Source organism: Fusarium vanettenii, assembly GCF_000151355.1.
Source record: "Fusarium vanettenii 77-13-4 chromosome 1 genomic scaffold NECHAsca_1_chr1_3_0, whole genome shotgun sequence".
NCBI lineage: Eukaryota > Fungi > Ascomycota > Sordariomycetes > Hypocreales > Nectriaceae > Fusarium > Fusarium vanettenii.
In genome coordinates this window covers 300651-327944 of record NW_003315881.1, presented here as the reverse complement: position 1 = coordinate 327944, position 27294 = coordinate 300651, and the positions used below count along the sequence as shown (strand labels likewise).

Sequence of the window (27294 nt, the reverse complement as noted above, 5' to 3'; positions counted from 1 at the left end):
GTGCATGGTTGAGAAAGAAGAAGGAGATCGGATCGGAGGAGGGGGGGCGTGTTAAGGTTATTTGAAAGCTTGGACTTTCGTCTTGTTGCTTCTTTCGCTTCACACCAGTCTTGGCCTCGTCACACACGCACTCCCCGTTTCTATCGGCCCTCAGGGCAATAAAGGTCTCCAACGGTGCGTCTGGGTCTGGGGGGGTGTATGATAGCAAGGGCGTTTGAGAGCGAGCGAGCTGCCAGGGGTAGTAGAGACGGGAAAACGGAGTACGGGGCTCTCGGCGGCTGATCTACCAAACTCAGAGTGTCTGTCGCGCGCGTGCTGTCGCCTCGCGGGTCGGGGATCGGGGCGGTCTCTCTTTTCAGGCTCTTCGTTTTCGCGGTCGCTAGTCGGTGGAGGGATTGGAAACTTGGGGAAGTTAAAGATGGGGCTGCAATTGGGTGGTTACGTGGACTTGGGAGCGGGGGGGGGGGGTCTGTCAGACAGAGACAGAGGTACATGGCTCAGGCTCGGACTAAGGGTGCCAAGAAAAGGGAGGTAGGATTTTATGCTTGGCTTTTTTGTACGAGGAACTGCTTTTTTGCTCTGTGTAAAGTCATGCTTCATCTTATTGGACATTATCCTCTTTTTACTCATTTCAACACCCCTTTTCTCCTCGAATTGTCCCTCTTTTGTTTGAACATGCGCGCGCTTGTGTCGTCAAAGGGTCTCGCATGAGGCCAGGCCCTCCCAAGTACCGCTCCTACCAGGGAGGCTATGACGCTGTGGTGTGGAGCACTAACCAAGCGCTGTGAGTGGCGCAACTCAGCCTTTATTGGGGAACTGATCGCGTGGTGCAGCCCCTGCCGGGCTAAGTCGGTACAACTCTCCTAGTGCTTGTCAGTGCAATTTTTTACTGAGGCAGAGCCCGTTTTGGCACCTGAACGACGCCTCAGCACGCGCCAGCAGTCAACTAGCACTAGTCCAGCTCACCTCATCCATTACCTATGTAGGTAAGCAGTTTTGCGATGGCAAGAGAAATCGCGATGCTCGTCGGCCTTACTCTCGTCCAACATTGAGACCATCGAGGAATGGATTGGCAATGCCAGCGACGATATTTTACCGCACGTGTCCTAGCCCCCAACCATCACACTCCCCGCCCAAGGTACACTACAAGCGCTTGTAGCTCACCCCCGTCACCGGCGCCCCATTATCCCAGGAAGAGCAACAATCTACCACAGAACCACGGAAAACTACTCAATGCTGGCTGACGTTACTCGTCTCTGCCGTGCCGATCCGTCATCTCCGTCTTTCTCTCCTCTAATGCCAAACTGCCCAAGATCTGCGCTCATCTCTCAGTTCCCAGGGCTTCCGAGGCTGAGATGCTTCATCCAGTGATGTGCCGGAAATGACTAATAACCTTAATTTTTGCTGCCCGCCTAGGGCTACGTCAGCGACACCCAATTCAGACATCCATCCCCCAGCGGCTATCCTCTACGAGGCGGCAAATCATTGATGTTTATCATGACCTCGCGACTACTCAGCTTGAGAAGACTCTGCCTCGTCTACGCCACGATATCCTCTGTCAGCCTTTTTCGCTCCCATCAGCCGACTATCTGTGTCTCTCTTCAGGTTGCCAGGGGTTGTTAATGGGCTGTGGAGAGGTAAGCGTTACGTGGCCTGGCGAGGCTGTGCAAACCATCCATCTCAAGTGGCTTTTCGGCGCATGCTTGCCCCTACTAATCACTCCATCGGCGTCTTCTGTCATTCGCTACCTCGTGTGCCGATTTTTTAATTGCCAATACGGAGTACGGATACAGCCCAGGCCCGCTACTTGATGGATTTTTTTTTTATCTGCCCTGTGGAGCGATGCTGATGCTTAACCATGGCCTAGACGGCAAAGGCGGCATCTACTGGAATCATCAGGTTCTCCTTAACCGACTGTTCGTCCTTTCGTAAGGATAAAACGGCACACGTGCAACTTCTTGGTACTATCTGATGCATTGGTGCATGATGGTTTGGCATTCAGAAATCGACGAGTGTTGTTTCAGGCCAACAACAAGCCCACCCCTGGCTGGCCCATGCTGCTTGTCCTGATTGCCCACCGACGGTGGTCCTTGACTACTGAAACGCTGTAACCACGGTGAAGGGGTCTTTGTCGTGTCAGGGGTCGGCATGAATTCGGTTTTGCTGTTCGAATATCTGCCGACAATATCGCAAATACGACTTTTGGACTTGGTTGATCTGCCGTCTTCTGTCCAATTGGGTTGACTGTAATGGATATCTTTCGAGGCACAGCCAAGGTTGTTATCATATCTCTTCCTAGGCTCTCCTCCTCATAATTTATGTCCCCCATTCTTCATTCATCCGATCCTCAACCTTGATGTTCACACTAGACATCACACAGCCTGGCCTTGCGGACTGCTCAGCCTGTGTACATACTGTGACACTTGGAGGCTTTTCTCAAGGAGGCTTCACGAAGAGCTCAGCCTCAACATCTTGAGTCAACTCGGTTCTAAATTTGTGTTTCAGTCGCAATACTTATCTTGATGGATGCAAGTGTACAACAAGGCGGAGGTAACCCATCCTGCCTTGAGGCCACCAATGTCGTTGGAGGTGAACACTGATATCAGCCAAATCATATGCCCCAAACACGATCTTCGTTTCAGTTTTCATAGACTCAACATGTATACATACACCTTCAAATCTTTAGGAAGAGTACGACGTATCCTTCGGGAGACCATGAACCCCTCACGAGGGCCTTCAGAACCTACTCAACTAAGAACGCCTCGATTTAAATCACAGAGCAGTGTTCTCCTCGGAAGCACCATCCCATCACTTAGTGTGATAATATCCCCAAGGCAGCTTAAGTCACCCCAGTTATAAGGCCACAAGCCATCCCGTGACTTGCGCGCCCTTGAGCCAGTATCTCATCGTACCGTCAATAGTACCAAATGGAGAGGTCTGGCATGCTCATTCATCAAACGCACATTGCGCCTTCGTCTATAATGTCACATATGGTACAATGCAGCGTCATAATATACAAAGCACCGGCGCTCATCTCGTCCACAACTCTGCGTGTGCTCTGCTCTCTCTTGCTCGCCTCGCCGCTCTGCGCCTCTCTGGTGCTTATACTCAGTTGGCCTTGTCGCGTCGCTTGCCGTGGTTTCGAGGTCGAGGTACCACAACCCACTTGTTGATGTTGTGCTTGCGTCTAGTCTTGTAACCACTCTTGGTCTGTAAGGCCGTGTCAGTAACGCATGAAACGTCTCGCTATCAGATGGTGATCTTACCGGTACACCCCAAGGGCTGACGGGATGACGGTTACCCTTGGACTTACCTCGACCACCTCCGTGAGGATGGTCGACTGCACATACGTTAGCCTCTGTGCCACAATCGGTGATGCATGTTCCTTACCTTTATTCATGGCAACACCACGAACCGTGGGGCGGATGTTCAGCCATCGGCTTCGTCCAGCCTTACCCAGCTGTCGGTAGTGGTGGTGGATGTTGCTGGCAACACCAATGGTCGCACAGGCATCCTTGCTGACCCGGCGCACTTCGCCACTCTGGAGTCGGACCTCGACGTACTTGCCAGTCATGACCCTGGTTCCATCATCCTTTGTCTCTTCGTTCTTGTTGACAACGACGGCCGATGTTCCAGCACTGCGGCAGAAGACAGCGCCCCGCTTGGCGGCTGAGCCAACGGCAAAGACTGTGGTACCAACTGGAATCATGTGCATGGGGAGACAGTTGCCACGGAAGGCTGTCTTGGCAGCGAGAATACCGGGATCGATAATACCACCCATGCTGTCGAGGAGGTCCTGAGGGATACCGGCACGGTAGCTGTGAACAATGTCTCCAGATCGGAGACCTTCGGCGGCGAGGATATAAGTGTAGCGTTTGGTGGCTTGCTCAGTCACAAGAGCAATGTGCGCACTTCGTCCAGGGTCATACTCGATGCGCTCCACCAAGTGAGGTCCTGGCCGGTTCCGGATGAAGTCGACCGTTCTTATTCTCCTCTTGGCACCGCCACCACGATGTCGTACAGTAATTCTTCCAGACACATTTCGTCCACCCTTGGACTGACCCTTCTTGGGGAAAGTCAATGGCAGAAAAGGACGTCCCTTCCAGAGATGGTCGTTGATTGGCCGCTTCAAATGTCGCACACCAGGTGTTCGGGGTTTGTAGGTCCGTAGAATAGCAGACTGACCGGTAGGTCTCTCTGCAGCATCGGTAGTGGCGGCCGCGGTGGTCTCGTTTAAGCGCTTGATAGTCGCATATGATCGGGGTAGGGACCGATTGAGGGCCAGGCGCAGAGCGCTCTGCCTCGCAGCGGCGAGGGAAAGGCCGGATTGAAGCATCTTCAGTCTCGGTCTAACAGATTATTAGAAAATCCTAACAATATGACCCCATTGGCGCCGAGTTGAGTGGTTTGTGAGGGGTGACTTTGAGTTTTGCTCGGCGGAGAAAGGGAACTAGCTACCTTGAATTGGGTGATGGAGCTCGTTCAAAGAGCAGCCCGGAGGCATTGGCTAACGAAAAGACTCTCCCGAACGGCCAATGTCCCTCAGAGCAATGTCGAGACAAGATTGGAGCTCACGGGCAGACGTCAGGCTCACCAGGTGCGGTTGTCTGTCGTCCAACCGGCAAGGTCCAGACATGGAAATTTCTTCGGATCACCAATAACTTTGATCCGAGGGCTGTCGTCTGTCTTCGGCCGACGTGCACCGCCACTACTCGCCAGACGTGTCTGTGGCGTCGACCTCGCGACTAGCCACCATGGCCTGTGCGCACCGCGAGGAGGCTCCTGCCAATGATAGAAGAGTTGCCCGGCGGTTACCACAGAGACATGTCGCTAGCCCCAGCAGGCACGTCCGTTTTCTGGTGCTCCGCGCCGCGCCCGGGGCAGTCGCGCTATTCTTTCCTGCTCAACCAGCCTCCAGCCCGCCTAATAAAATCAAGGCCGCTTCCTGTCCGTCGCTTGTGGTTTGTGTCTGTCCGTCCATATCCATCCGTCTCTACAACCTACCTAGGTACTCTTTTCGTTTCGCATCATCCTGGCCTGTTGTTCCTTCTTCTTTCTCCCAGTCTGCCACGCAGTTAACATTCACGGTCACGGCCTCCGCCCATCAACCAAATCAAACCAGTCCTCAACGTCCTTTCCCATTTGCATATTGGGCACCAGCAAGCAAATTCCTCGCGCGTCTATCCACCTACGTCTCGTCTCGTCCTCGAAAAGCCTTGACCTATCCCTCTGCATCCAGTGCAAGGTGTGGGTCCTTGGCCTTGGAGCAACCAGCAACCAGCAACGCAACGCGACTAGCAGGTACGTACCTACCCACGCATCGCGCCTGCCCGCGCGAAGGTGGCCCACTTCCCTGTCTGCTCCGCTCCCGTCCGCTCCAAAACAACATCATCCTTCACATCCAACCTTCCTTTGTCTTTTTCAACATAAACATCTCCCCTCGCCCGTTTGTTTTTGCACCCTCCTTGCATCATCTTTGCTTGATCATACAAGCCTTGCGTCGCGGCTCGACTCACACATCTCACAGCTTGCATCAGCCCTACACCCATATCTGCCATCACACCGGGCACACCATTCCTTTCACGGTGCTGCATCGGCCATTCATAGAGGAAGGTCAGTCGCCGAATTCCTCTTCTGACTCGACTGTCTCAGTAAATGGACGCCTGTTTCTATTTACTGTCGACAATTCAGCCATCTTTTTCTTCACCTTCTCTCGTCGACGCGTCAAACTGATAGCTTTTCACAGCACCCACTTCTGCTATTATTTCATCAGTCAACAACAGCTAGACCTTCAAGATGCCTCCGGTATGTGGTGGAACGCGACCAGAAGTGTCTGGTTTGCCTTCAATGGTTCTAACTCAACTTCAGCAGGGTCGTGTTGCTCGTACCCGCCTCGCCGGCACAGAGAACGACGAGAACAGCGGTACGACGCGTCTTACACGGGCGCAGGCCGCCGCTCTCAAAGTCGATGAGCTCGCCACTGCCTCCAAGGCCACTCTCCAAACGAAAAAGTCCACAATTAACGGTGCTGGCACCACCAACACACGGAAACGCGCCGCATTAGGCGATGTCAGCAATGTTGGAAAGGCAGATGGTGTTGCTGGAAAGAAGGCCAAGGCGGGGTTGGTCTCCAAGGCTGCTCAGCCTACCGGTATCGAGAAGAAGACCTCGCGATCCACTCGAACTGCTCTTAACCCCAAGCCTGTCAACGGCAAGACAGAGCGATCTGGCCATGGTACTATCAAGGCTGCTGCGAAGCCCAAGGCCCCCGCATCCCTCGCCACAAAGCCCAAGGCTCCCGTCGACGAGAACAAGCAGCCTTCAGTTCCCGAGCGTGAGAGATCAGAGACGCCCCAAGAGCCTGAGGTCGTAAAGGCCGAGCCCGTTGCTCAGGCTGAGCCCGAGGTTAAGGATGGACAGGTGTACCCTCCTGGTGTCAAGGACTTGGACAGTGAGGATCTTGAGGACCCCCTGATGGTTGCCGAGTACGCCAACGAGATTTTCGAGTACCTGAGAGACCTCGAGGTCAAGTCCATCCCCAACCCTGACTACATGGACCACCAGGACGACCTCGAATGGAAGACGCGCGGTATCTTGGTCGACTGGCTCGTCGAGGTTCACACCCGCTTCCACCTCCTTCCCGAAACTCTCTTCCTGGCTGTCAACATCATTGACCGTTTCCTGTCTGCCAAGGTTGTCCAGCTTGACCGCCTTCAGCTTGTCGGAATCACGGCCATGTTCATTGCCTCCAAGTACGAGGAGGTTCTTTCCCCCCACGTCGAGAACTTTAAGCGCATCGCGGACGATGGTTTTAGCGAGGCTGAGATTCTGAGCGCCGAGCGATTTGTTCTCAGCACCCTCAACTATGACCTCAGCTACCCCAACCCAATGAACTTCCTACGACGAGTCTCGAAGGCGGACAACTATGACATCCAATCTCGCACCATCGGCAAGTACCTCATGGAGATCAGTCTTCTGGACCACCGATTCATGCGTTACCGACCAAGCCACGTTGCCGCCGGTGCTATGTACCTGGCGCGACTCCTCCTTGATCGTGGTGAATGGGTATGTAAACAAACATTGACCCACCTTGATGCATGCAGTTGAGATTAACTCCTTTCCAGGACGAGACCCTTTCATACTACGCTGGCTATACCGAGGATGAGATTGAGCCTGTTGTCAACCTCATGGTTGACTACCTCGCTCGTCCCGTCGTCCACGAAGCATTCTTTAAAAAGTATGCTAGCAAGAAGTTCTTGAAGTGTATGTCTCCTTGATATACCCCTCCCCAATGAAGCTTACTGACATGTTCTTGCAGCGTCCATCCTCTCTCGCCAATGGGCCAAGAAGAACGCTGTTCTTTTCGGCATCGACGACATCGAGCTGACCCTTGATCAAATATCATGAACACCCTCCACACTTGGCAACCTCGATCGCCCCCTCCCCCTCGGGCAACCTGGAAGTTAGGATACATGCTTCTGTCTGGATTATGTCTCATGGGCGGCTTATGACGTTAATACACACCCAACGCCCGCTTGGTCACGGGCCATCACGATACCTCGACACTTACCAATGGGGCGATGAGGGGCGCTAAAGAGCTCCCACTGCCTCTGGATTCACATTCTCGCTGTCTGCTACATGGACAGCATTGCATTTTTCGATTGTCTGGTTATTGAACACTGCTGTTGTAAGGAATTCGGCTTCATACATGGCGCACGGAGTCACGGGCGAAGGAAGTTCAGGGCATGATTTGGCAGGTTGGAGTTGGGCTACGCCTTCTTAGGGCACCTGGCCTGGAGTAATGGAAGCTATCTGTCCGCGACTGGACCGTTGACGAGCTGAGCTGAGCTGCGCTACGCTTGCGCCTGGTGATTGGAGGAAGATTGTCTTGTCAATGGCTCAACTGTGGGACGTCTCTGGATGGCTCTCGTTGCATCTTGGCTGTTTGTTGTCTTGGGAAGTACCCGTGAATGAAAATTGTACATATACCATGACCGGAAGACGGAAGGAGCCGACACAGTCGGAATGAAGTTTACATTTGAGCGATACCTTGCTCTATTACGAAGAATGTTTTGACTCGTGCTGGCCGCTTCAGGCAAAGTGAGGATGTCATTGGGTCTAGACTTGAGGTTCATGAACAATGAAGTGGTTGCCGTTGGATACACCAAAATATGCACGTGCGTCATGTAAACATCGCACGCCAAGGCTTCCCAATGCCGTGCGAGCCCCACCTGATTATGGCCTGTTTCGGGTACTGGCCTGTGCGACGAGCACCACCCACAAGCGGAATGACTACTAGCCAGTAGCTCTGAGCTACCTCGAACCACAGTTCTACGGCATCCTGCATACAACAAAGCTTCTAAGACATCATACCCAAACGTGGCTGCGGGGCCGATGTATTAATTCCGTTCGGATAGACGTTGCTCCCGTATATTTGACAACAATCCAGTGCAATCTGCAGGCTAAACGCGAGGCCCAGCTTAGCACAGAAAGCCATTGGGTGGTTGACACGGTCTTCCAAGATGGCGCCCGTCCTCCGGGCCAGACAGAGTCTGTCCAAGGACAAATTTTCGAGTTACTTTAGTAACCTCCGGAGTCAGCCATACAACGACCCGAACAGCTCGCGAGGCGTGAGTGCAAACAGGTGCGTTCCAGATGGATGACTTTGCGCTAGGCTCCCTTTCCTTTGTGCATCTGCTGACCTTGATGGTAGTCTACGGTGTATCGCGTGGAATCCGCTCGGAACCCTGGTGGCTACAGGGTCGTCAGAGAGGGTCCTAAGAGTGTGTGAGTTGGCCAAATCAATGTCTTTGCTCAGACACAGGGTCAAGATCAATACTAAATGATGCAGGGAACCCTGAGAAGCCCCATGTTAAGTTCTCAACAGAGCTCAAAGGCCACTCGTCTTCTATCGAAAAGGTTGCTTTCAACCCAACCAAGGATGCAGAGCTATGCAGCGTGAGCAGCGATGGCGTAGTCAAGTTCTGGGATGTGCGGACAAAGGCGTGCTTCAACGAAGTTAAGGGTCTTGGAGATGCATTCACGCTTGTCTGGGCTCCTGACGGACAGACACTCCTAGTTGGAAACAAGGTCGGCTGGAGACATCTGAGCAAGCTACAGTGGATGCTAACTATGCTATCAGGCCGACACCATTTATGTCTTGTCGCCTACTCAAGCTACGCCCATCAGCTCCCACCAGCAACATGTGCAAACCAACCAAATCGCCTTCTGCTGGAGCGGTGAGAAGATATTCGCGACGACAGCAGAGGGGCGTATCCGAGTCCTCTCGTACCCAGGTTTCGAGCCTATTCTCCATACCAACCACGGAGATGAGTCTGAGGAATTCCAACTCAATGGGCACACGTCGTCATGCTTGACGGCTGAGTTGCAGCCGACAGGACGGTATCTTGCCACCGGTGGTTCGGATTCGATCATTGCGCTGTGGGATACGACGGATTGGATCTGTCAGAGGACTATCACGAGGATGGTCGGGCCAGTTCGAAGCCTAAGTAGGTCTACCATGTTAACGCCGAGCGTCGCATCTATCTAACTAGTCGACTCTTAGGTTTCACGTTTGATGGAAGCTTCGTGGTGGGAGGAAGTGACGAAGGTAAGGAGCATTTGCCAGTTGACACCACGGAGGATAAGGACTCATGCTAACGTTGCACGATCAACCCAGGTTCTGGCCTCGAGATCTCTCATGTTGAAACTGGGGAACACGTTCACACTTTCAAGACGGCAGGGGCCTGCCCTGTGGTGGCTTGGGCACCGACGCGATATTGCCTTGCTTACAGCGATCTGGGGATTCTTCGGATCGTGGGGGTTGACGTTGACAGGAAATAGAGAGCCTGTTTTCTTGCTTCTCGAGGCTGATTCGAATACATCTGAGTAAGATTTCTAGGAGCCACGAACTTGTCGATCTCGGTAGTGTCACGACTGGGGCAAACATGGCGGCTTCGTGCGAGACCGACGGTGTATGTCTTTTTGAGGTGAATCCTCGAAACAGAGCTGAGCTGGATCTCGTCCATTGCTGGTCAATACAGGCACTTTTCTGGTGTCAGACGGGGTAAAGGGACACCGAGCGACGACATTGGAGGGTGAGCAGTATCTGCATCGCCACCTTGAAAGCGAGATAAACGAGAAATCAGCCGCTCTACTCTGGTTGATGTCTAAATTGTTCAAAACGGTTATTATGAGCTTACTCTCATGTTTCCTACCTTGTACGCGTGAGACACGTTAAAGTGAATGCCAGAGAGTTATTGGATGTGACGTTGAAATTGGGCTCTGGCATGTGCCTATATTTAGAGGATGGCGCCGCCTCAAACAATTGGCATTCTGTCTCTCGACGGGAAATTAACAAGGCATAATTCATGCTCGACCCATACCCAGTCGTGTTGTGCTATTACAGGTCATTATTGTATGAAGCTGCTGTAGGGTGTTTTCCCTTCTGTCAAGGTGGCCTCCTTAAGGGGGACAAGGCCATGTTACTGGAATGGGCAAGATGGGCTTTTCTCAACTTGGATGAGGCAGTGCAAGAATAGTGATTGGTAGATGAGCACTCACTCCAGCAACGAGTTTGCAGGGTTGATAGAGATCCATGAGGGGGAGGGTCATGATCATGTCCGAGCTGAAGGTGAACACACGAGGACGTTGACCGCATTTCCCTTCATACCAGGTTTTTTCTTTCTTTTTTAATTCTGTGATGGATAAAAACAAACAAGAGGGGGAATAACATGCAAGACGTTGTTATTCTGTAATGTTTGTTATGGCCTCGAACATGCGGCCATGTAAAAAGTTCACGAACAATAATCAACAACGAGCACATATCATGACGACAACAAAGGGCTACCTAGTACACTGTAACAGCAAAATCAGTATCGATGAGGGGTTTTCGCTTAACGGGCGGAATTAATTGTAGGTTGTATAAAGGACGCGTCAACAAGGCTGAGTGCCTGATGCGAGTTGTATTAGTAGACGAGATGCCGGGCATCCGGCAAGTCGGAGTCTACCAAGGACCCGTTAAGCATAACCTGGACACGACGTCTATTATGTCGCGTTTCAGCAGAACAGTATGACGGTTATTACTTGATTAAAACGGTGAAAGAATCGTTCGCTGTGTTCTGTCTTAGCTAGGCTCGGCAGTGACCTTGCTGTACCGGGTCCTCGTCACAGCGCCAGGTCTCTCTCTCGCAGCCATTGGTGTCATTTGGCTAGGTGAAAGGTTAATTGAAGCTGCGAGTCGGCCGCCCGGTTGCATCCCTGGGCGCCGCTAGCAAGGTGGGAGCTTCGGAAGCAAGCGACGCGTGTGGCTATGCTGGGGAGATGTAGGGTATCAGCATGTATGAAATCGTACTCGGGATGATTGATTGATAACTTATGCGCGGGTGGACAAGATGAAAACTCGGATGCCGTATTGTTGGGTACTAATAACCGTGCACTTGACTTGTTCGAGGCATCCATTTGTTGAGGGGAGATGGTGTCTTGATCTGCACTGGCCATGGATGATTAATAATTGCTTCATCCCCTCCATACAACCCGCACATCCCCTCAGAACACAGGAAAGTAGCCCGTCAAAAGGACCCCTAGACCCCTGCAGGTGCTGTGATAGCCTTCCGGTAGGGCTGCTCGAGCCTGAATCGACATCCCTCAGCGCCAGGCAGCCAGCGCATCGCGGCACCGCACCCTCTGATCCCCACTGAGAAAATCATACTCTACCTCCGCTAAGCTACAGTTGGGGTTAACCGGCTTTTAGTTATCAAAGCTCCACATGCGACTTTCAGTCTCAAGTTTGGTCGCATTGTTTCGTCTGGTTTCCCCCCCCCCCATTCCTTTTAAACATTCATACTCCGTGATCCGCATCGCCGCCGGTCTTTCTCGGCTTCCCCCCATTTCAACCTGTCCCCTTCCCCGTCCGGCTGGCCCTGAATCACATCCGACTCTTTTCTCGCCGTCTTCGCTTTTTCCCGACCTCCTCCGGAAGGAGCGGGACCCTCGTCGTGCCCGCCCTGCGACTCCCGTCCCCGTCTCGAGTCGAGTCCTCCTCCTGGCCAACCACCCCCACTGGCCTTGCAAGGCTTCTCATTCATAGCCCCTCCATCATCCACCGCCCCTCGAGTCCCGTCTGTTGAAGGAAGCCTACCTATCGTCATGACGGATTCGCCCGACAACGGCACCGGCACTGGCGCCGGCCAGAAGCGCCCCAGGAGCCCCAATACTGACCAAGACGACACCGCGCCTTCCCGAGAGACCGTCCCGGACAACTCAAGCGTCCCCAAGCCAAAGCGATTGGCATGCATGATATGCCGGAAGCGCAAGCTGAAGTGTGATGGTGTTCGTCCCAGTTGCAGCACTTGTTCTCGCCTGGGACACGCCTGCGCCTACGATGAGCAGAGGAGAAAGAGCGGTCCCAAGCGCGGCTATGTCAAGGCCCTCGAGGAGCGACTGAGTGAGCCCTTCTCCCGTCCTGATGCCGACCTGTTCACCTGCTGACCTGCCGCGATCTGTAGAGCAAGTCGAGACACTGCTCAAGACCCAAGAGCCGCCTACCAATGTGCCAAAGACCCTCAACGTTCCCATGCCCGCGCCGCCTCAGACGACGTCGCCCGCTAACCTCAACATTCCGAATGCGACCATGGGCTTGGCGGGTGATCGCGATATGGATCGATGGAACTTCAATGGAGAGTCGCCGCAGACAGGCGCCATCGAGGATTTCAACTTTAATGCCAGCATGAACATGGGCGGCATGAACAATGTCGGCGGCACCTTTACCTGGGAGATGATCGGTCTGGGCCTCGAGGAGCCTCTGCCGCCCCAGGAGACGATTGACGAGCTTCACCAGATCTACTTTGAAAAGGTTCACCCGTCCATCCCCATGATCCACAAGTACCGATACCTCGCCGCCATGAACCTGTACGTTGACCGTTGCGCTGCCCCTCCTCAACACGTTGAGGCGTACTGACCTTGCATGTGCAGCGCGCCGAACCAGCGCCCACCCGTTTGTCTGCGGTATGCCATGTGGACCCTGGCATGCACCATCACAGACAAGTATGCAGATCTGAAAGATCTGTTTTACCGGAGAGCACGCAAGTATGTCGAGGCGGATTACGTCAAGGGCTACGGAGAACACATGATCTCGATCGCTCATTGCCAGACGCATATTCTGCTGTCGTCGTATGAGATGAAGATGATGTACTTCCCCCGAGCCTGGGTGAATACGGGCTCTGCTATTCGTCTCGCTCAGATGTAGGTTCCGGATTCTTTTGATATTGATGACTTGTGCTAAGAAATGATAGGACTGGTCTTCATAGACTAGATGGCACTGGCCTCGACGTCAAGCAATGTCTTGCGCCCCCGAAAGATTGGACTGAGAGAGAAGAGCGTCGTCGAACATTTTGGATGGCATTTTGCCAAGATCGATATGCCAGTATCGGCACCGGCTGGCCAATGACAATCGACGAGCGCGACATCATGACCAACCTTCCCTCGTCAGAAGAAGCTTTCAACATGAGCAGGCCTGAGCAGACACAGTCGTTGAGCGAATGCACCAGTCCGATGGGAGCGGGTAAACTGTCCCCTTATGGAGGCATCGTTCTCATGGCCTGCTTGTTCGGACGAAACTTGGTACATCTGCATCGTCCTGATGTTGACGATCTCGACCACGACCTCAACGGCCCATTCTGGAAGCGTCATCGCCAGATGGACAATATCCTTCTCAACACATCCCTCTGTCTACCCCCTCAACTCAAACTCCCCTCAGGCTTGTCGAACCCCAATATTGTCTTTACAAACATGAGCATCCACACTTCGACCATCTGCCTGCACCAAGCCGCCATCTTCAAGGCGGAAAAGAACAAGCTTCCAGCGTCGGTTAGCGCAGAGAGCAAGGTTCGATGTATTACAGCGGCAAACGAAATTGCCAGTATCATGCGAATGATTTCTCACATGGACCTCTCAACAGTGAGTTTGGACGGCCATGGGTTCTGTTTTGGAGACTGACGAATTAGGTGAACCCCTTTATCTCCTTCTGCCTCTACGTGTCGGCACGAGTGTTTGTGCAGTACCTTAAGAGCCGACCCGACGATAGCCAAACAGCCGACTCGCTCCGATTCCTGCTTTCAGCCATGAATGCACTGAAACGACGGAACCCCCTGACGGAATCCTTCCTCGTCCAGCTCGACGTCGATCTAGAGGCCCTTGCTTTGAGGATCCCCAAGCTCAAGACTGCGTTCCCACGCAACAGCGATAGCGTAGGTTGAAGTCAAGTGTGATGGAGGACGACTTGCTAACTTTCAGTAGCCGTCGGCGAAGAATCCGGGATCTCCTAGTGCGCCTAGGTGCGACAACCCCGAAGGTGTTCAGGGCATTCTCGCGTATCGCAATGAATGCCACTTCATGAAGATGGCCGGCGACGATGGAAATCCAGCAGGAGCCCCCGACATTGTGGAACCCAACATTGGTGGAGATGGACAGAACATGGGGACAGCTGGCGATGGGAGCTTCAGTGGCCAGACATGGATTTCACCTGATCAGCAGTTACCCATTCTCACGCCAAGCTCCGGAGCAACCTATGACAAGAACGGGACTGGAAGCGGTCCAATGTCAGGGTTTGGGGATCTTGGAGGAGACGGCCAGGACGCATCAGGATCACCAGATGGAGTACAACCGAATCGACCGACACCAAACTCGAGCACAGGATCTGACCAACGAGGCCACTTGGCTCCCGGACAGCTGAACGGATCGAACCCCAACTCTTTCAACACGAGCCCAATATCACCGAACCAGACAATGATGAACACTGGCGTGCTTGACGGAAACACACAAGGATTCTTTGCAGACCCATCTGGCTTTACGATACCGGCTGGTCTAGATCAGAACGGAGCGTTTACGATGCCAGACGGATGGGATATTCAAGGACAAACCGGAGTACCGCAAGTGGGCGAGGGCGTTTTAAGGGCTTTGATGAACATGGGACCAATGGATGCCATGGATTTGGGATCATGGGAAACAAGAAACAACTGAGTGACTCTTATAAGAGACACAACAAACGACAGGGCTTTATGGAGCCCAGTAATGAAAATAAAGAGAAGGAAAGAGATGGAACCCGACAAGGGGCACAACAGGGCAGGCGTTTTTCACTGGGGAGGCGAATATGTTGACCATCTTTGTACGATATGGGTTTGGGACTCTCAATGAATGGATGGGTAGGTGGGTGGGTGGGCGGGATGAGTGCATTAAGCAACTGGAGAAATACCCGGGCTCTAACGACAATGAGACATCACTACTTGTACTTGGGGAATTGACTATGGTGTAGTGAAAAGTAGTTGACGCTGTCCGTGAAGTGAAGCCATCGTCACCGTCGTCCTCACAAGGCGACTGGGCTCCTCTTGAAGCATCAACTCGAGCCACGCCCGGTTAGCTCAATCGGTAGAGCGTGAGACTCTTAATATTCCAAAACGAGTACGCGATCTCAAGGTTGCGGGTTCGACCCCCGCATCGGGCTGTTCCTATATGATTCGATTGCGAGCAAATTTGCGAGGCTTTCTTTTTGCCTCTTTTTTTTGATATTTTTATGTGTCAGTTGGTAAAAGTGGGTCTACAATGGTGTTGACGCTAAATGTATGGTCCGTGCATCGGGTTGCCGCCTTGTCGTACCTGCCCATTTGTGACATGCGGCTGAAAAAAAAAGTGTCACCCAACGACCAAAACAAAGCCCCTCTTTCTTACGCCAATTTCTAAGAGACATTGATTGTTAAAGCAGCAATGTAAAAAATAAAGATAAAATAAAAAGCCAACGAACAAACTCCGAAACATCCTTGTCCCCGTCGCACCTGAAAATATCGGCCCCACATGGCCACACCTTCAGCTCCGGGTCCCGGCTCCGGACCGTTTGCGCCCGCCGTTGCGCAGTATCACCGGGTGGCCCTCGGCATTGGACTCGACGGGTATGTCGCGCCGGATCTTGATGAGGCGTATCGACTGCACGCTGCGCAGAGCGGTGCTGCAGTCACGGCCCCGGCTCCACATCATGCGCCGGGTCAGTTTGGTATACTCGCGCCGACGGCGGTGCCTGTGCCTGTTGTCGAGACGCAGCAGATACAGGGTGTATTCGGTGCACAACCGCCACCGCCACCGCCGCCACAGCCTGTTGAGAGGTCGAATGGGCAGTTGAGTAGCAAGATTGTGGTTGATCCTCCGGACCTGGAGGCTTGGCGGGATAAGCTGTTTAACGTTGACGAAATGATTGTCCTCACACATGAACAGTAGCTCTTCCATTGCCCTGGGATGCATTTCCTATAAGAGAACACTGCTGATACTTTGCAGGTTTGAGACATACTTTCCCCATGTCGACAATGTCTACTCGCACCGCTCGACGCAGCGTTATAAGCGAAAACCCTTCGTATCGCACTATTGGGACTGTCGCATGAAGGGCCGGCCTCCAGGTACACCCAAGTCAGACGACCCCAACAAGAAGAAGCGAAAGCGCAACGCCCGCGAACGCGATCTATGTGACGTAAAGATAAAAATCACCGAGTATCTCCCCGGCGCGCAGCTGCAGCTTGAACCTTTAGACCAGGGACAGTCCGGGCCTGCAATATTGGGTGGGTTTGCAGGTGTTGCTGGTCAACAGCGGTTCTGGACGGTTCAGAGGGTTAATGGTAATGGAGGTAATGGAAAGGGGGATGGTGTTGCTGGTCCTCATAAACACACGTTGGAGAAGAGTGATGAGATTAAGAAGAATAGTGTGCAGCGGTATTTGGCCAAGCAAGAGAGGGAGACGAAAAAGGCACAGGTGAGGCGTGAATGCTTGAAAGGCTGAGGGGGAACGATGACTGACTATATTTCAGAAGCCCCCGAGTCGGAAAACTACAGGCGCCGCACTGATAACAGCCAGGAAACACGCCAAAGAGAACACTCTGAAGCTATACGGGGCATGCTTCTGGTAACTCATAGCCCCCTCCAACTTCTGTAACCTTGCTAACATTCAGTCTAGCCCCTTCTCTCAGCGCGTCTGGATAGCCCTCGAGGCAAAGGGCCTGGCCTACCAATACTGCGAGACGGACCCCTTTCGACGTCCGGCTCCAACACACCTCCTCGAGGCGAACCCGCATGGTTGTGTTCCTGCGATAAGACAGGGTGAATGGACCTGTGCAGAAAGCGGCGTGATCCTAGAATATGTAAGTCATCAACTACCTCGAACGGACACAATGTCTAATACTCTAGTAGCTTGAGGATCTGGGTCAGGGCAAGCCTCTGCTTCCCACCGATGCGCAGTCAAAGGCTACTTGTCGATTCTGGATAGACCATGTAAGCATATCTCCAATGTCTAACAAGTAGTAGAAATTGACCAAGGTTTAGATCAATAACCGTATAATACCGCCTCTGTTCACCCTTCTTCAAACACAGGAAATAGCTTTGCAACATGACGCCTCTGCACGACTCCAGACCAGCATTGATAGCCTCGTACAGGCCGCCGACGAGCAGGTATCTTCTCTACCCTGTTGTATACAACACAAGACATGAAAAGCTAACATAGACTCTAGGGCCCCTTCTTCCTCGGTCTGAACCTTAGTCTCGTCGATATCCATCTTGCCCCCTTTGCTATCCGCCTCCCCCGTATCCTCACTTCCCTGCGTGGCTGGTCGCCTCCTCCGCCTGGGTCACGCTGGGCAAAGTGGTTAGATTCCATCGAGGCTGACGAGAGTATAAGGGCAACGACGAGTGATCACGAGTTGTATGCCGACACTGTTGATTTACTGGTTCGGCGGAATGGACTCGGCGGATAAAGGGGAGATGTGAACCTCAACGTGAGGGAGGATTAGAAGCAACAGCACCATTGATAGTAATGAGTATAATAGCAATGGAGACTACATAATGCCCAAAGTATCTAATCGTCATGTTTATAGGGTATCCGTTACTTGTGTATAGATTACAAAAAAAGGCCCGTCGGGGGCTCATGATACAATCAATGATTTATCCGCCCATCCTACATCATCAATCCGAAAAAAAACATGTACAATTATGTAGCCCCATCGGGTATAGAAGGGTCGCTCCTTTGCGAGCCCCTTTTCCTCCTCTTGATTTCATCCCACTTCTCCTCAATAGTGACCAGCTCGCCAGTGAGCCGCGCCTTGACCCTGCCCTCGCCCAGTTCCTCAAGCGTCTTTGACTCGAGGTACTTTTTGCCATCGTACTCGACCCAGCGTTGCGAGTTGGGTAGATATGCCCACGAAAAGATGGCCCCGACCGCCGCCACTGATCCGAATAGGAGGAAGATCAGGCCATGTCGAGTGTCGGCATCGTATGACTGGTTGATGCCGTATACCACGAGCACCGCCACGAGACTGCCGAGCTTGCCCGCTGCTGCTGAGATACCGTGGCACATACATCGATAACAGGTTGGAAAGATCTCGGCGGGAATCATAAACGTCAACGTGTTCGCGCCTAGAAACAACCCTTGTTAACGTGAATCAGACCAGGTTTCGGGTGTCAACTTACCAAAGTTGAACATAAAGTGGCAGATGGCCACAAACACCACTGTAGCAGGTGCACCATCCTTCTGATGGACACCATAATAGACACAGCCGGTAACCACAAAGAAACCGGCCAGGACGAGAAACGAGGCCGTGAGCCACTGCCGCCGGGGGATCCGGCTCGAAAACAAGACAAAGCAAGCACTTCCAGCAATAGATGCAAGCGACACGGTCAGCAAATATTGCTTAGTCTGCTCGATTAGCACGTCGTAGATGGTGTTGCAGGGGTGTGTCGCGTCGGTCGACCAAACCGGAAGTCCGTCGATGGCCCATTGTGGCACTGTAGAGTTGCCCCCTTGGAGGGACGAGTTCCAACACTCAAGTCTGTCGTTGATCGGCGTCGGTTTTGTCGTCGCCCACATTGTCGACAGAGTTCCTCTGTTATCAAGGCTCATTCCATAAAATGATACATCCAAGAAAAACCATGTTGCTGCTGTTCCGAGGAGGTAGGCCCAGTTGCCATCTCGGATAAAGTAGTTGTGCATATCCTCCTTGGAAAACTGGATGGGCATGGCCTGCTGCGAGGTGCTCGTGAGATGCATATTGTTAGGCGGCGCGTTTGTTCGATAAGAAGGCGCCGTGTGATTTCCGTTAGGCGGGTTCATCTGATATGTCGTCGATGGCGGAGGCTGGTTAAGCTGGGTCATCGGGAACGAGCCGTTCATCGGAGGGCGCCCGTTGATACCGCCGGGAAAGGCCTCCGTTCCACCTCCTTGAGGTGCTCCGTAAATCCTCTGTGTGTTCATTAGAGCAATTGCTGGTTTGTTCCGGACCTCGAGACTGTAGATGCCGCAGTCGAATAGGAAGAAACGGAAGATGATGGCCAACAACGCAGGCACCGCGCCGGAACCAATAACAATGCGCCAGATGCCGTCCAAGGCCTTCTTACACTCCTCTTCGTGCAGTGTATCGAGACCACATCGCATTCCTTGAAGGTCATGACTCCTTTGGAAGCCAAGAAGCACAAAGAGACCAACCAACTGGGCCAGGGCCTGACCGATCGGCTGCATCATGAAAACCGAAGACAACATGGTAGCTCGAGACTGAGTGCTGGACCATTCCGATGTAATTACTGCGCTAAGGGGATATTCGGCTCCGATTCCTGTCATGATTGTTAGCATCCCGTCCTTGGTGATGTCGTCGAGCCTTGGTTGATTTGGGTGACGCACCAATCCCCATGACAAAGCGCCACCAGATAAAGAGACCCAAGAAAGAGAGATCATTGTAGCCGTGACTGCTAGTGGCTACACCAATCGTAGAAACAATTACAAGAACTAGTTCGATGCCGTAGAGGCGGGTTCGACCATACCGGTCCGCGAGGTAGCCGAAGAGTAGTTGGCCGATGACGGAGCCAAGGAGAGTAAAGAAGTTGATGAGAAGTCCGGACCATTCTGGACCATTAGGCCAGTAGACAAATGCGATGGAAGCGAGAATGACGTTTGTGGAAAAGAGGTTATATCTGCAAGAGCGTTAGGGGTGGCTGTTGAATCCAAAGCAGGTGATGAAAGCATGTGGAAGCATGTAGATGTCGGTAATGGATGCAGTGGGAGAGAGCTTACGAATCTGTTAAAAAGCCCGATGCGCAAACACCCCAAATGCGAAAGTTCCATGCGTTCAAGTCAAGCTCGTAACGCAGTTGTTGACGATCCTATTTCCAGGAAGTGCTCATTAGCCGGGAGGTCAGGACGACTGGGTTTTCATGACAGGGGATCCATAGGCGATGGTCACCGAGAGCGGACTTGACAGCAAAGATGGGAACTCAATGCGACAAAGACAAAGCATTGGCTGAACTTACTTGGGCATCTTGTGAAGGCAATGCAGAGCTGTCGGAACCTAGGAAACCGCGGTTCTGGCGCATGGAATATCTGGAGAAGAGAGGCATGGCTTGCGACGGGATTGCGACGCGTCGCAGCAGCTCCAAGGAGGACGAATGAATGGCCTGAGCTGTGTCGCGAATTCAAACGAGGCAGACTCAGCTGGAGCTTGCAGCCAGGAGGCCGAAAAACCGGACAGAGTTTGGCGGACAAGAAGTGCCCAGAAAAAAAGACAGAGCGACAAAGATTCTCATGGCCGTGCCTTGCTCAGCAGTGATGGAATGGAAGAGATATGTTACTGCCAGGTTGAAGCAGGCTGCGCAGCATGGTGTGGGAGGGCATCGCAGGACTGTGCGGCAGTTGCGTGAGGACTGTGCTGTGCGCCAAGCAAACGCCGCAATGGATGGCGCCGTACGAAAAAAGCAGCTGGTTCCTTTTAGTTGACCCTTGGCTCGACTTGGCTGCGCTTGGCTGAGTCCTTCGATACCCTTGCTCGAATTTGGTCGGAGCTTGGCTGTTGCGGGTAGGAAATGACAGGCGAAGTAAACTGAACAGGGCGTCCAGGGCGTCGTCTCCGGGGGAGCGGCTTTGGGTGGTTGACCTTTGAAAAAAAGCTCAAATCGAGTCCAGTCAAGTTGAGCAGAGCAGATTAGAATCCGGCCAGGGCGGAATGACCACTGTTGGGTCGGTTCCCCGTTCTCGTCCCCTTGTCCGCTGGGTCCTCGTCGTCCGTATCGGCAGGAAATTGTGAGACTTGCCTGTGACTTGAGCACTTAAGAAACCGGTGAGGGACTCGTTGCCCGAGTCTGGAGCGATTGTGGCTTGCAGTTCTTGCAGGGAATCGACCGTTCAGCCCGTTGAGAAAACTCCCAAGACAGACAGCGGGATGGGGGCTAATAATGCGTGCTGCGAGCTCCGGGGGGAGAGGACGTGCTAATGAGACAGTGCCAATATCTCGGCGAGGGCACGTGGTGTTGAAGCTTGGTTGTCATGAACGGAGACGTGGGGGGGGGGGAGGTTACATAAGCGCACGAGGCGTCTTGGCCCAAGACATGGCACTTTACAGCTGGGGATGTACAATTCTGCAATCTGGGGAAGTTGTGCCACCCACTCGAGTTTGGGGCGGGTTGATAAATGTCATGATTGCCTATTGAAGAAGTAAAGGCTTTGTATTTGAAAAGCAAGGTGCGCAATTGTAAATTCTTGTGCAGCAACTTTTTGGGTGAACCCACATGTGTAAGTCAGTCAGTACTAGCTGACTATGCGTCAACACTATCTCCTAGTCAGACTCCTTTGCCCAGAGTTTCTGAAATTAACGGGAGCAACTATCGAAACTCTTGGTCTCTACCGTATTGGGCTAGGCACTCCCAAGACCGAACAATGGAATCCCAGATCGACGTGATCCGTCGAGATCCAAGTGGATGGATGGATGGTAAGTCGGAGTCTTGTGCTTGGGTATCAAAGGTGTCAGGGTGTTCAAGGTACTTGGCCCAATCCTGGGTCGCCTTCCCTGTTCCTTCACTCCTTCCTTAGGATGCTCGGTACCTACTCAGTACAGGCGCCTTCCATTTATTTGCTTTTCTTTACTTAGGTAGTCGTCCACAACCATCCATCATCGAAAGATGCTACCCTCCTCTTCCTCCTCCTTCATGATTCCATCCCCAACTTTCACTCGATTCACACCAGAGACAAGACTCGCCGCACCAATGGCATTACTCGGATAGAGGATGGTGTTGGACCCGACCATTCCTGAGCCAGGGGTGTTCGAGGCTCCAATGGAAATTACTTACAGTAGGTACTTGGTCAAAAGCTGTACGTACCACATACATAGAAACGTGGGTGACACAACAGTTGGATCCATCCACGGCTCCGAACACGCGCTTTCATCTTTACTCTTTTTGTCGCGCCCAGCGGAACACGTCCTCGCCATGTCAAGTGACTTTGGGACTAAATATCGACTCTCCCCTGTCTACAACACGCGATGTGATGCGAGTGCTGGCGAAAACGGTGAGCCGGCTGTCCAGACAGTCGGGAATTGTCAGCGGAACAGCGACCCGACGGCCTAGTGCGCTCCAAAGCGAGGTCCCCAAGTCCCTTGAGCGACGCAAAAGCAAGCAAGAAGGGTAAGAGGAAGAAAAAAAAACGAGGCCCCGCGAACAAGAGCCCCACGGGACCAGGATCGCTTAGTGTGAGCAAGCCAAGATTCTTCCAACCAAAGGCCACCAAAGACCAAGATGGCTCCAGAAAGACGGGCCCCAAAACGGCTCCAAGACGGATGCACCCCTTGCACCCAGCCCATCAGGATGCCGCATCGACCCCCGTGCGCGATGCTCCCGTCGTCAGTGGACCACCAATCGATGACAAGCTTCTGTCCATGTGGCGCTGGCCCTTGGCTCTCCGTTGCCGAACTAGGATTCTCCCCGTCTCCGAACGACGGCCTCTGTCGATGCGCTTCTCTCTGTTGGCAAACAACTGGCCCTCCTGCGGCTTTGCGACGGGCAGCGTGCGGCGTGCGGCGTGCCTGTCTGTGTGTGGCTAGCCTTGTGGTCTTGGCTGCCGACGGCGTGGGACCTGGCCCTCGGGTCAGAGCGAGACGAAAGAGCCCCTCGTCGACCGTGGAAACCGACCGCGTCTGTCTGCCTCCCAACGATTTGCGATGGATGATGCTGGCCCGCACCTGGTCTAGGAACAAACGAAAGACTTCTTCTAGGATCTGACATTGGACTCTCTGCGCTGGAACTGCTGCAGTACTCTGGATTCCGGCTGTTACATCTCCAGTTTAGGCTGGCTGCTCCGACTGCGCCCACGCCTACAGTACCCATCTCTACGTCAGGTGTCGTTTTGCGCGGTGCAGCTCCCAACTCTGCCTCGTCTGTAAAGTTGGAGACCATCAGCACGTTGCGCCGTCCCAAGTCTGCGATCTGCCTTCCTGTGTGTCTGCGCATACGTGACTGAGAACCGGCCGTATCGGAGGGGTAGGTTAATGCACCAGCAGCATCCGAGCTACCCATGCCGTCAACTACTTGAATCCGCCCTTGCTTGTCTGAGTGTATGCGGTGCCTCTACGTATATCGACTTGTTGAGAGTCCGTCACTTGCGCCAGCCTGGGCATCCGCGAGCCCAGCCTCAGCAGCAGCAGCCAAGAGCACACCTAATCGCTCTTCCTTCTTATTCACACAAGCTTCCACCACACGCAAACATTCTCACACACACACTCAACTCTTTCCCGTCACCGAGAGCTCGAGAGCCAAGAAGTAGTACGGCATCAATCTGGACAAGACGTTCTTGGGGCTGGTAACTGGGATCTTCGAGACGGCGCCGGCAGAGACCACTCGCACCTTCTTTGCCGTTGTGACCGTGTCATGACATGTCCCCACAGCTCGGTCAGTCTGATCGCCCTCGACTGCCACCAGCGACAGCATGTCGTCTTCGGGCTCATCCTTCACATCTTCGTCGCTCGGCCGCCCACCAACATACGGACGAACCTACGTCAGTCCCGTTGACTCGACGTGGACCCCGACCTCCGGCATATCGACCATTTCCGCTCCGACCACCGAGGGGTCGGCCACTGAAACCTCGGCGCTTGATCTGGGGCCTCCGGGCTTCCAGGCAACGATGTACGCTCCCACGAAGCCCGACGATGCCTCTGCCTCTGCCGCTGCATGACGCTGACTTCGGCCTTGCAGAATACTCTTTCAAGATACACCGGACGAGCGAGTCGTCTACCTAGGGCCATGGGAGGTGGTGGGATCTGAGCAACGTCGTGTGCTCTGGCAGGGAAGCTACCAGAATGAGCTTCTCGAGCATTTCCGTGCGTCTCGTCGTCGGCGCTGTGCCAATTGATTGTCAGCTAACCCGTCGCATCGCAGTGCCTTCAGATACACCTTCAGACATCCATCCTCATACCCTCCACTCGCGCCATCGCCCGTACTATGACCCCGCGGACATGGAGCGATACATTACGTTTCAGGAACCCCATCGAGTTCGATACACGACGGATGAGGGCGTGTGCATCCACGACCAATTCATCAAGATCAGATACGAATTCACGACAGTCGAGAGCTCGATCCAATTTCAGGGCGACTTGCGCCGGAAGGACCTGGTTGACTTTTATGACGTCGACGTAGTCTGGACCAATGTGCATGGTCGTACGGATAGCTTTGGGAAAGTAAAGGGCATTGGAGCTATCCAGAGGCTCAAGCTGTGGAGAGATCGCTATACGACATTCCACTCGCTCAGCGTATGGGCGAACAAGACGGATGGGCAATACCGTGAATACGATATCCACTGTTTCGACGGTGAGATTCGAGGACGGGATGACAGGGCAAAGCAACTTCGACTAAATGCCTCTGGTCGGCGTCACAACACGGGTGAGGATCATCATTCGCATCGGCGCTTCTCCCTGGCGCATCGCATGCGACCTCGAACCAGAACGAGCGATTCGTCGGAGCCAAGGTCGATGCAGCCGACGCTGGACATACGATACTTGGCCATCCAGTTTACCGAGCGTCAAGGTGATTAATCGTATCTCGAGGTGGCATTGGTTGCGATCCACGAGATTCCGAACCGGTTTCGAAGCATCAGCTAACGGTCAGCCCAGCATATCGACGATTCCTCGAGACGTGGCTCTATTGCCACAGTTCGGACCGCGAATTCAATGGGATCCCATTCCCACCGAACCACTTTGAGTTGCCCTCACCGCAGATTTTGCCGGGACATTCTCCCGATTTACCGCTATCTGGTTGGCAGAACCACACTCTAGACTCAGTGCCCGAACCCTCGGATGCGGCCGAAGCTACGCCTTGAGGCAGTATCAAAGTGTCAAGTGTCAGATGCAGTAGCGGTAGCCAACCAGTTGCACCACTAGGCCGAACCACATGCGTACGGCGCAGCATGCGGGTGGGGTGACAACCGTTTGCAGGGTCCCAAAAAGCGATAGATCGCTGTTTCGCTTGACCCAAGGACCTGAAAGTGCCGGGGACGGAGTGATTTTCGGCGGTCGTGGGGGGTCAGGTCAGGTTGGCTGACGGCAGAGACAGCGGCTTTACTAGCAAGGACTGGGAGCGGCGCGGCGGCGGACAGCCGTTTGCATATGCCACATGTTGTTCCTCCGTGGGCAGACTGCTCGGGCGTACTCGAGCCCCACCCCGAGCCTACAAACCCCGCGATACCTAGTATCAGACCACAGTCCTTGTGTCGTCATTGCAAAGGGTAAGGCAAGCCCACGCCAGGAGGGGGACAGCTCAGCCATGAGGGGGGGGGTCATAAAACAGAAGCTCCCTTGGCTCGTTGCGGTGCTCCCCCCTCGACATCCATCCATTGGTCTTTTCCAGCTTGATATTGTCGTCATGAAGGTTATTCTCGCCATCAATGCCGGGTCCAGCTCGGTCAAAATCTCAGTTTACACATCGGAGAAGAGCGCGGTGCCCCGCGAGATCGCAGAAGCTCAGATCAGCGGCCTCACTGCCCCACCAGCAGAGCTCACTTACAAACGTCTCGGCGAAAAGGTCATCAAGGCCAAAGAGGTCAGCGATGCTGTCAAGAACCAGGAGGACGCCTTCGATCTGCTTCTCGATACCTTTGTCGACGATCCGGAGCTGAAGGAGATCTCGTCCAAGCAGGACATTGCGATTGCCAGCCATCGCATCGTCCACGGCGGCGACTACGACTGTTCTCAGATCATCACATCAGACACGTATCACCACCTCGAAGAACTCAGCGACCTCGCGCCGCTTCACAATGGTGTCGCCCTGAGCATTGTCGATACATGCATCAAGGCGCTCCCCGAAACAGTCAATGTCGCCTGCTTCGACTCACAGTTCCACACGACTATACCACCCCACATCTACACATATCCCATTAATCCCAAGATCGCAAAGAGCAATCGCTTGCGAAAGTATGGCTTCCACGGCATCAGCTACGCCTTCATTACGCGATTGGTAGCCGAATACCTCAACAAGGACGTCGGCCAGCTGAACATGATCGCCCTCCACCTGGGCAGCGGTGCCAGTGCCTGCGCCATCAAGGGAGGCAAGAGCTGGGATACGAGCATGGGACTGACGCCTCTGGCCGGCCTTCCAGGTGCAACCCGAAGCGGCAGTGTTGATCCAAGGTGAGACAGCCCAGCCAGGCACCCCAGCCCCACCGGATGAAGCGGAATCCTACATTCATCAGATCATCTTTGAGATCCGTCCGGAACCGATGAGGGTTCCCTTCTAAATAAAGTCCCTTGCATGCTAACCCCTTGTCAACCTTACAGTCTTGTCTTCCACTACGCCAGCGATGTGGGGAAGCTGTCCCCTGCCTCCACCAAACACCTTCATATCTCGCGGGCGGAGGAGATTCTTAACAAGGAGAGCGGATGGAAATCCATGACGGGCACCACCAACTTTGGTGTTGTTGCCGAGTCGGATGACCCCACCCACCGCCTCGCTTTTGACATCTTTGTTGACCGCGTCTCTGCCTTTATTGGATCCTACTTTGTGTCTCTGGAAGGCCGCGTTGATGCTCTCGTCTTTGCCGGTGGCATCGGCGAGCACAGCGCCAAGCTCCGGGCCGCCGTGGTTGAGCGAGTCGCTTGTCTAGGTTTTGCGATTGATGGAGCTCGTAACCAGGAGCCCCTCAAGGACGTGGTCCAGGAGCTTGGCAGTCCCGACGCCTCTCAGCGGGTGCTTGTCTGCCAGACGGACGAGCAACTTGAGATGGCCAGACTATGCGCAGAAAAGGAAGATCTGTGGTAACTAACTAACTACAGTAACGACTACGCCCGCTTGACGCGGGTATGATGTGACATGGCTGGAGTAATGATACGGAAACGAACGGAGCAACTCTAGCGATTGAATGAATGATAGACTTGGGAATAGATGAATAAACGAAAATTAGAAAATGACTAGACGAATGCAGGTAGTAGAATGACAAGGGTCGAAAGATCCGGATTCATATCAAGATGG

The 27294-nt window shown here is 53.5% G+C and overlaps 7 protein-coding genes across 7 annotated transcripts; 5 read left to right on the top strand and 2 right to left on the bottom strand.

The window, feature by feature from the left end:
* Nucleotides 1–3108: 3108 nt before the first annotated feature.
* Nucleotides 3109–4636, bottom strand: NECHADRAFT_89916 (mitochondrial 54S ribosomal protein RML2; the record flags this gene model as incomplete). The annotated part of the gene is made up of 4 exons (XM_003053345.1): nt 3109–3210; nt 3267–3340; nt 3391–4195; nt 4595–4636. 4 exons carry the CDS (start codon nt 4634–4636, stop codon nt 3109–3111), a joined length of 1023 nt encoding a protein of 340 aa, XP_003053391.1.
* A 916-nt stretch (nt 4637–5552) lies between these two features.
* On the top strand, nt 5553–8047 carry NECHADRAFT_57194 (uncharacterized protein). The gene is made up of 5 exons (XM_003054049.1): nt 5553–5613; nt 5747–5805; nt 5869–7065; nt 7125–7263; nt 7319–8047. The coding sequence occupies exons 2-5, from the start codon at nt 5797–5799 to the stop codon at nt 7405–7407; spliced, it is 1434 nt and encodes a 477-aa protein (XP_003054095.1). The 5' UTR covers nt 5553–5613; nt 5747–5796; the 3' UTR covers nt 7408–8047.
* Nucleotides 8048–8522: 475 nt separating this feature from the next.
* Nucleotides 8523–9843, top strand: NECHADRAFT_89915 (uncharacterized protein; the record flags this gene model as incomplete). Its single annotated transcript, XM_003054048.1, has 6 exons — nt 8523–8644; nt 8714–8787; nt 8852–9090; nt 9143–9496; nt 9535–9610; nt 9680–9843. 6 exons carry the CDS (start codon nt 8523–8525, stop codon nt 9841–9843), a joined length of 1029 nt encoding a protein of 342 aa, XP_003054094.1.
* A 2304-nt stretch (nt 9844–12147) lies between these two features.
* On the top strand, nt 12148–15018 carry NECHADRAFT_31414 (uncharacterized protein; the record flags this gene model as incomplete). The annotated part of the gene is made up of 6 exons (XM_003054047.1): nt 12148–12445; nt 12507–12909; nt 12973–13242; nt 13293–13956; nt 14004–14246; nt 14398–15018. 6 exons carry the CDS (start codon nt 12148–12150, stop codon nt 15016–15018), a joined length of 2499 nt encoding a protein of 832 aa, XP_003054093.1.
* An 828-nt stretch (nt 15019–15846) lies between these two features.
* Nucleotides 15847–17783, top strand: NECHADRAFT_74474 (uncharacterized protein; the record flags this gene model as incomplete). The annotated part of the gene is made up of 7 exons (XM_003054046.1): nt 15847–16259; nt 16321–16789; nt 16845–16939; nt 16991–17174; nt 17224–17304; nt 17443–17481; nt 17541–17783. 7 exons carry the CDS (start codon nt 15847–15849, stop codon nt 17781–17783), a joined length of 1524 nt encoding a protein of 507 aa, XP_003054092.1.
* A 106-nt stretch (nt 17784–17889) lies between these two features.
* On the bottom strand, nt 17890–20412 carry NECHADRAFT_103059 (uncharacterized protein; the record flags this gene model as incomplete). Its single annotated transcript, XM_003053344.1, has 5 exons — nt 17890–18441; nt 18496–19632; nt 19700–19989; nt 20090–20178; nt 20326–20412. 5 exons carry the CDS (start codon nt 20410–20412, stop codon nt 18017–18019), a joined length of 2028 nt encoding a protein of 675 aa, XP_003053390.1. The 3' UTR covers nt 17890–18016.
* A 5251-nt stretch (nt 20413–25663) lies between these two features.
* On the top strand, nt 25664–27251 carry NECHADRAFT_98664 (uncharacterized protein; the record flags this gene model as incomplete). Its single annotated transcript, XM_003054045.1, has 3 exons — nt 25664–26456; nt 26604–27080; nt 27248–27251. Exons 1-3 carry the CDS (start codon nt 25693–25695, stop codon nt 27249–27251), a joined length of 1245 nt encoding a protein of 414 aa, XP_003054091.1. The 5' UTR covers nt 25664–25692.
* Nucleotides 27252–27294: the final 43 nt, after the last annotated feature.

Excerpts from the sequence above, each read along its gene's own strand:
- NECHADRAFT_57194 (XM_003054049.1), top strand. Across the intron at positions 7,066-7,124 it reads TCCTTGATCGTGGTGAATGG|GACGAGACCCTTTCATACTA; the intron begins GTATGTAAACAA and ends ACTCCTTTCCAG. Across the intron at positions 7,264-7,318 it reads TAGCAAGAAGTTCTTGAAGT|CGTCCATCCTCTCTCGCCAA; the intron begins GTATGTCTCCTT and ends ATGTTCTTGCAG.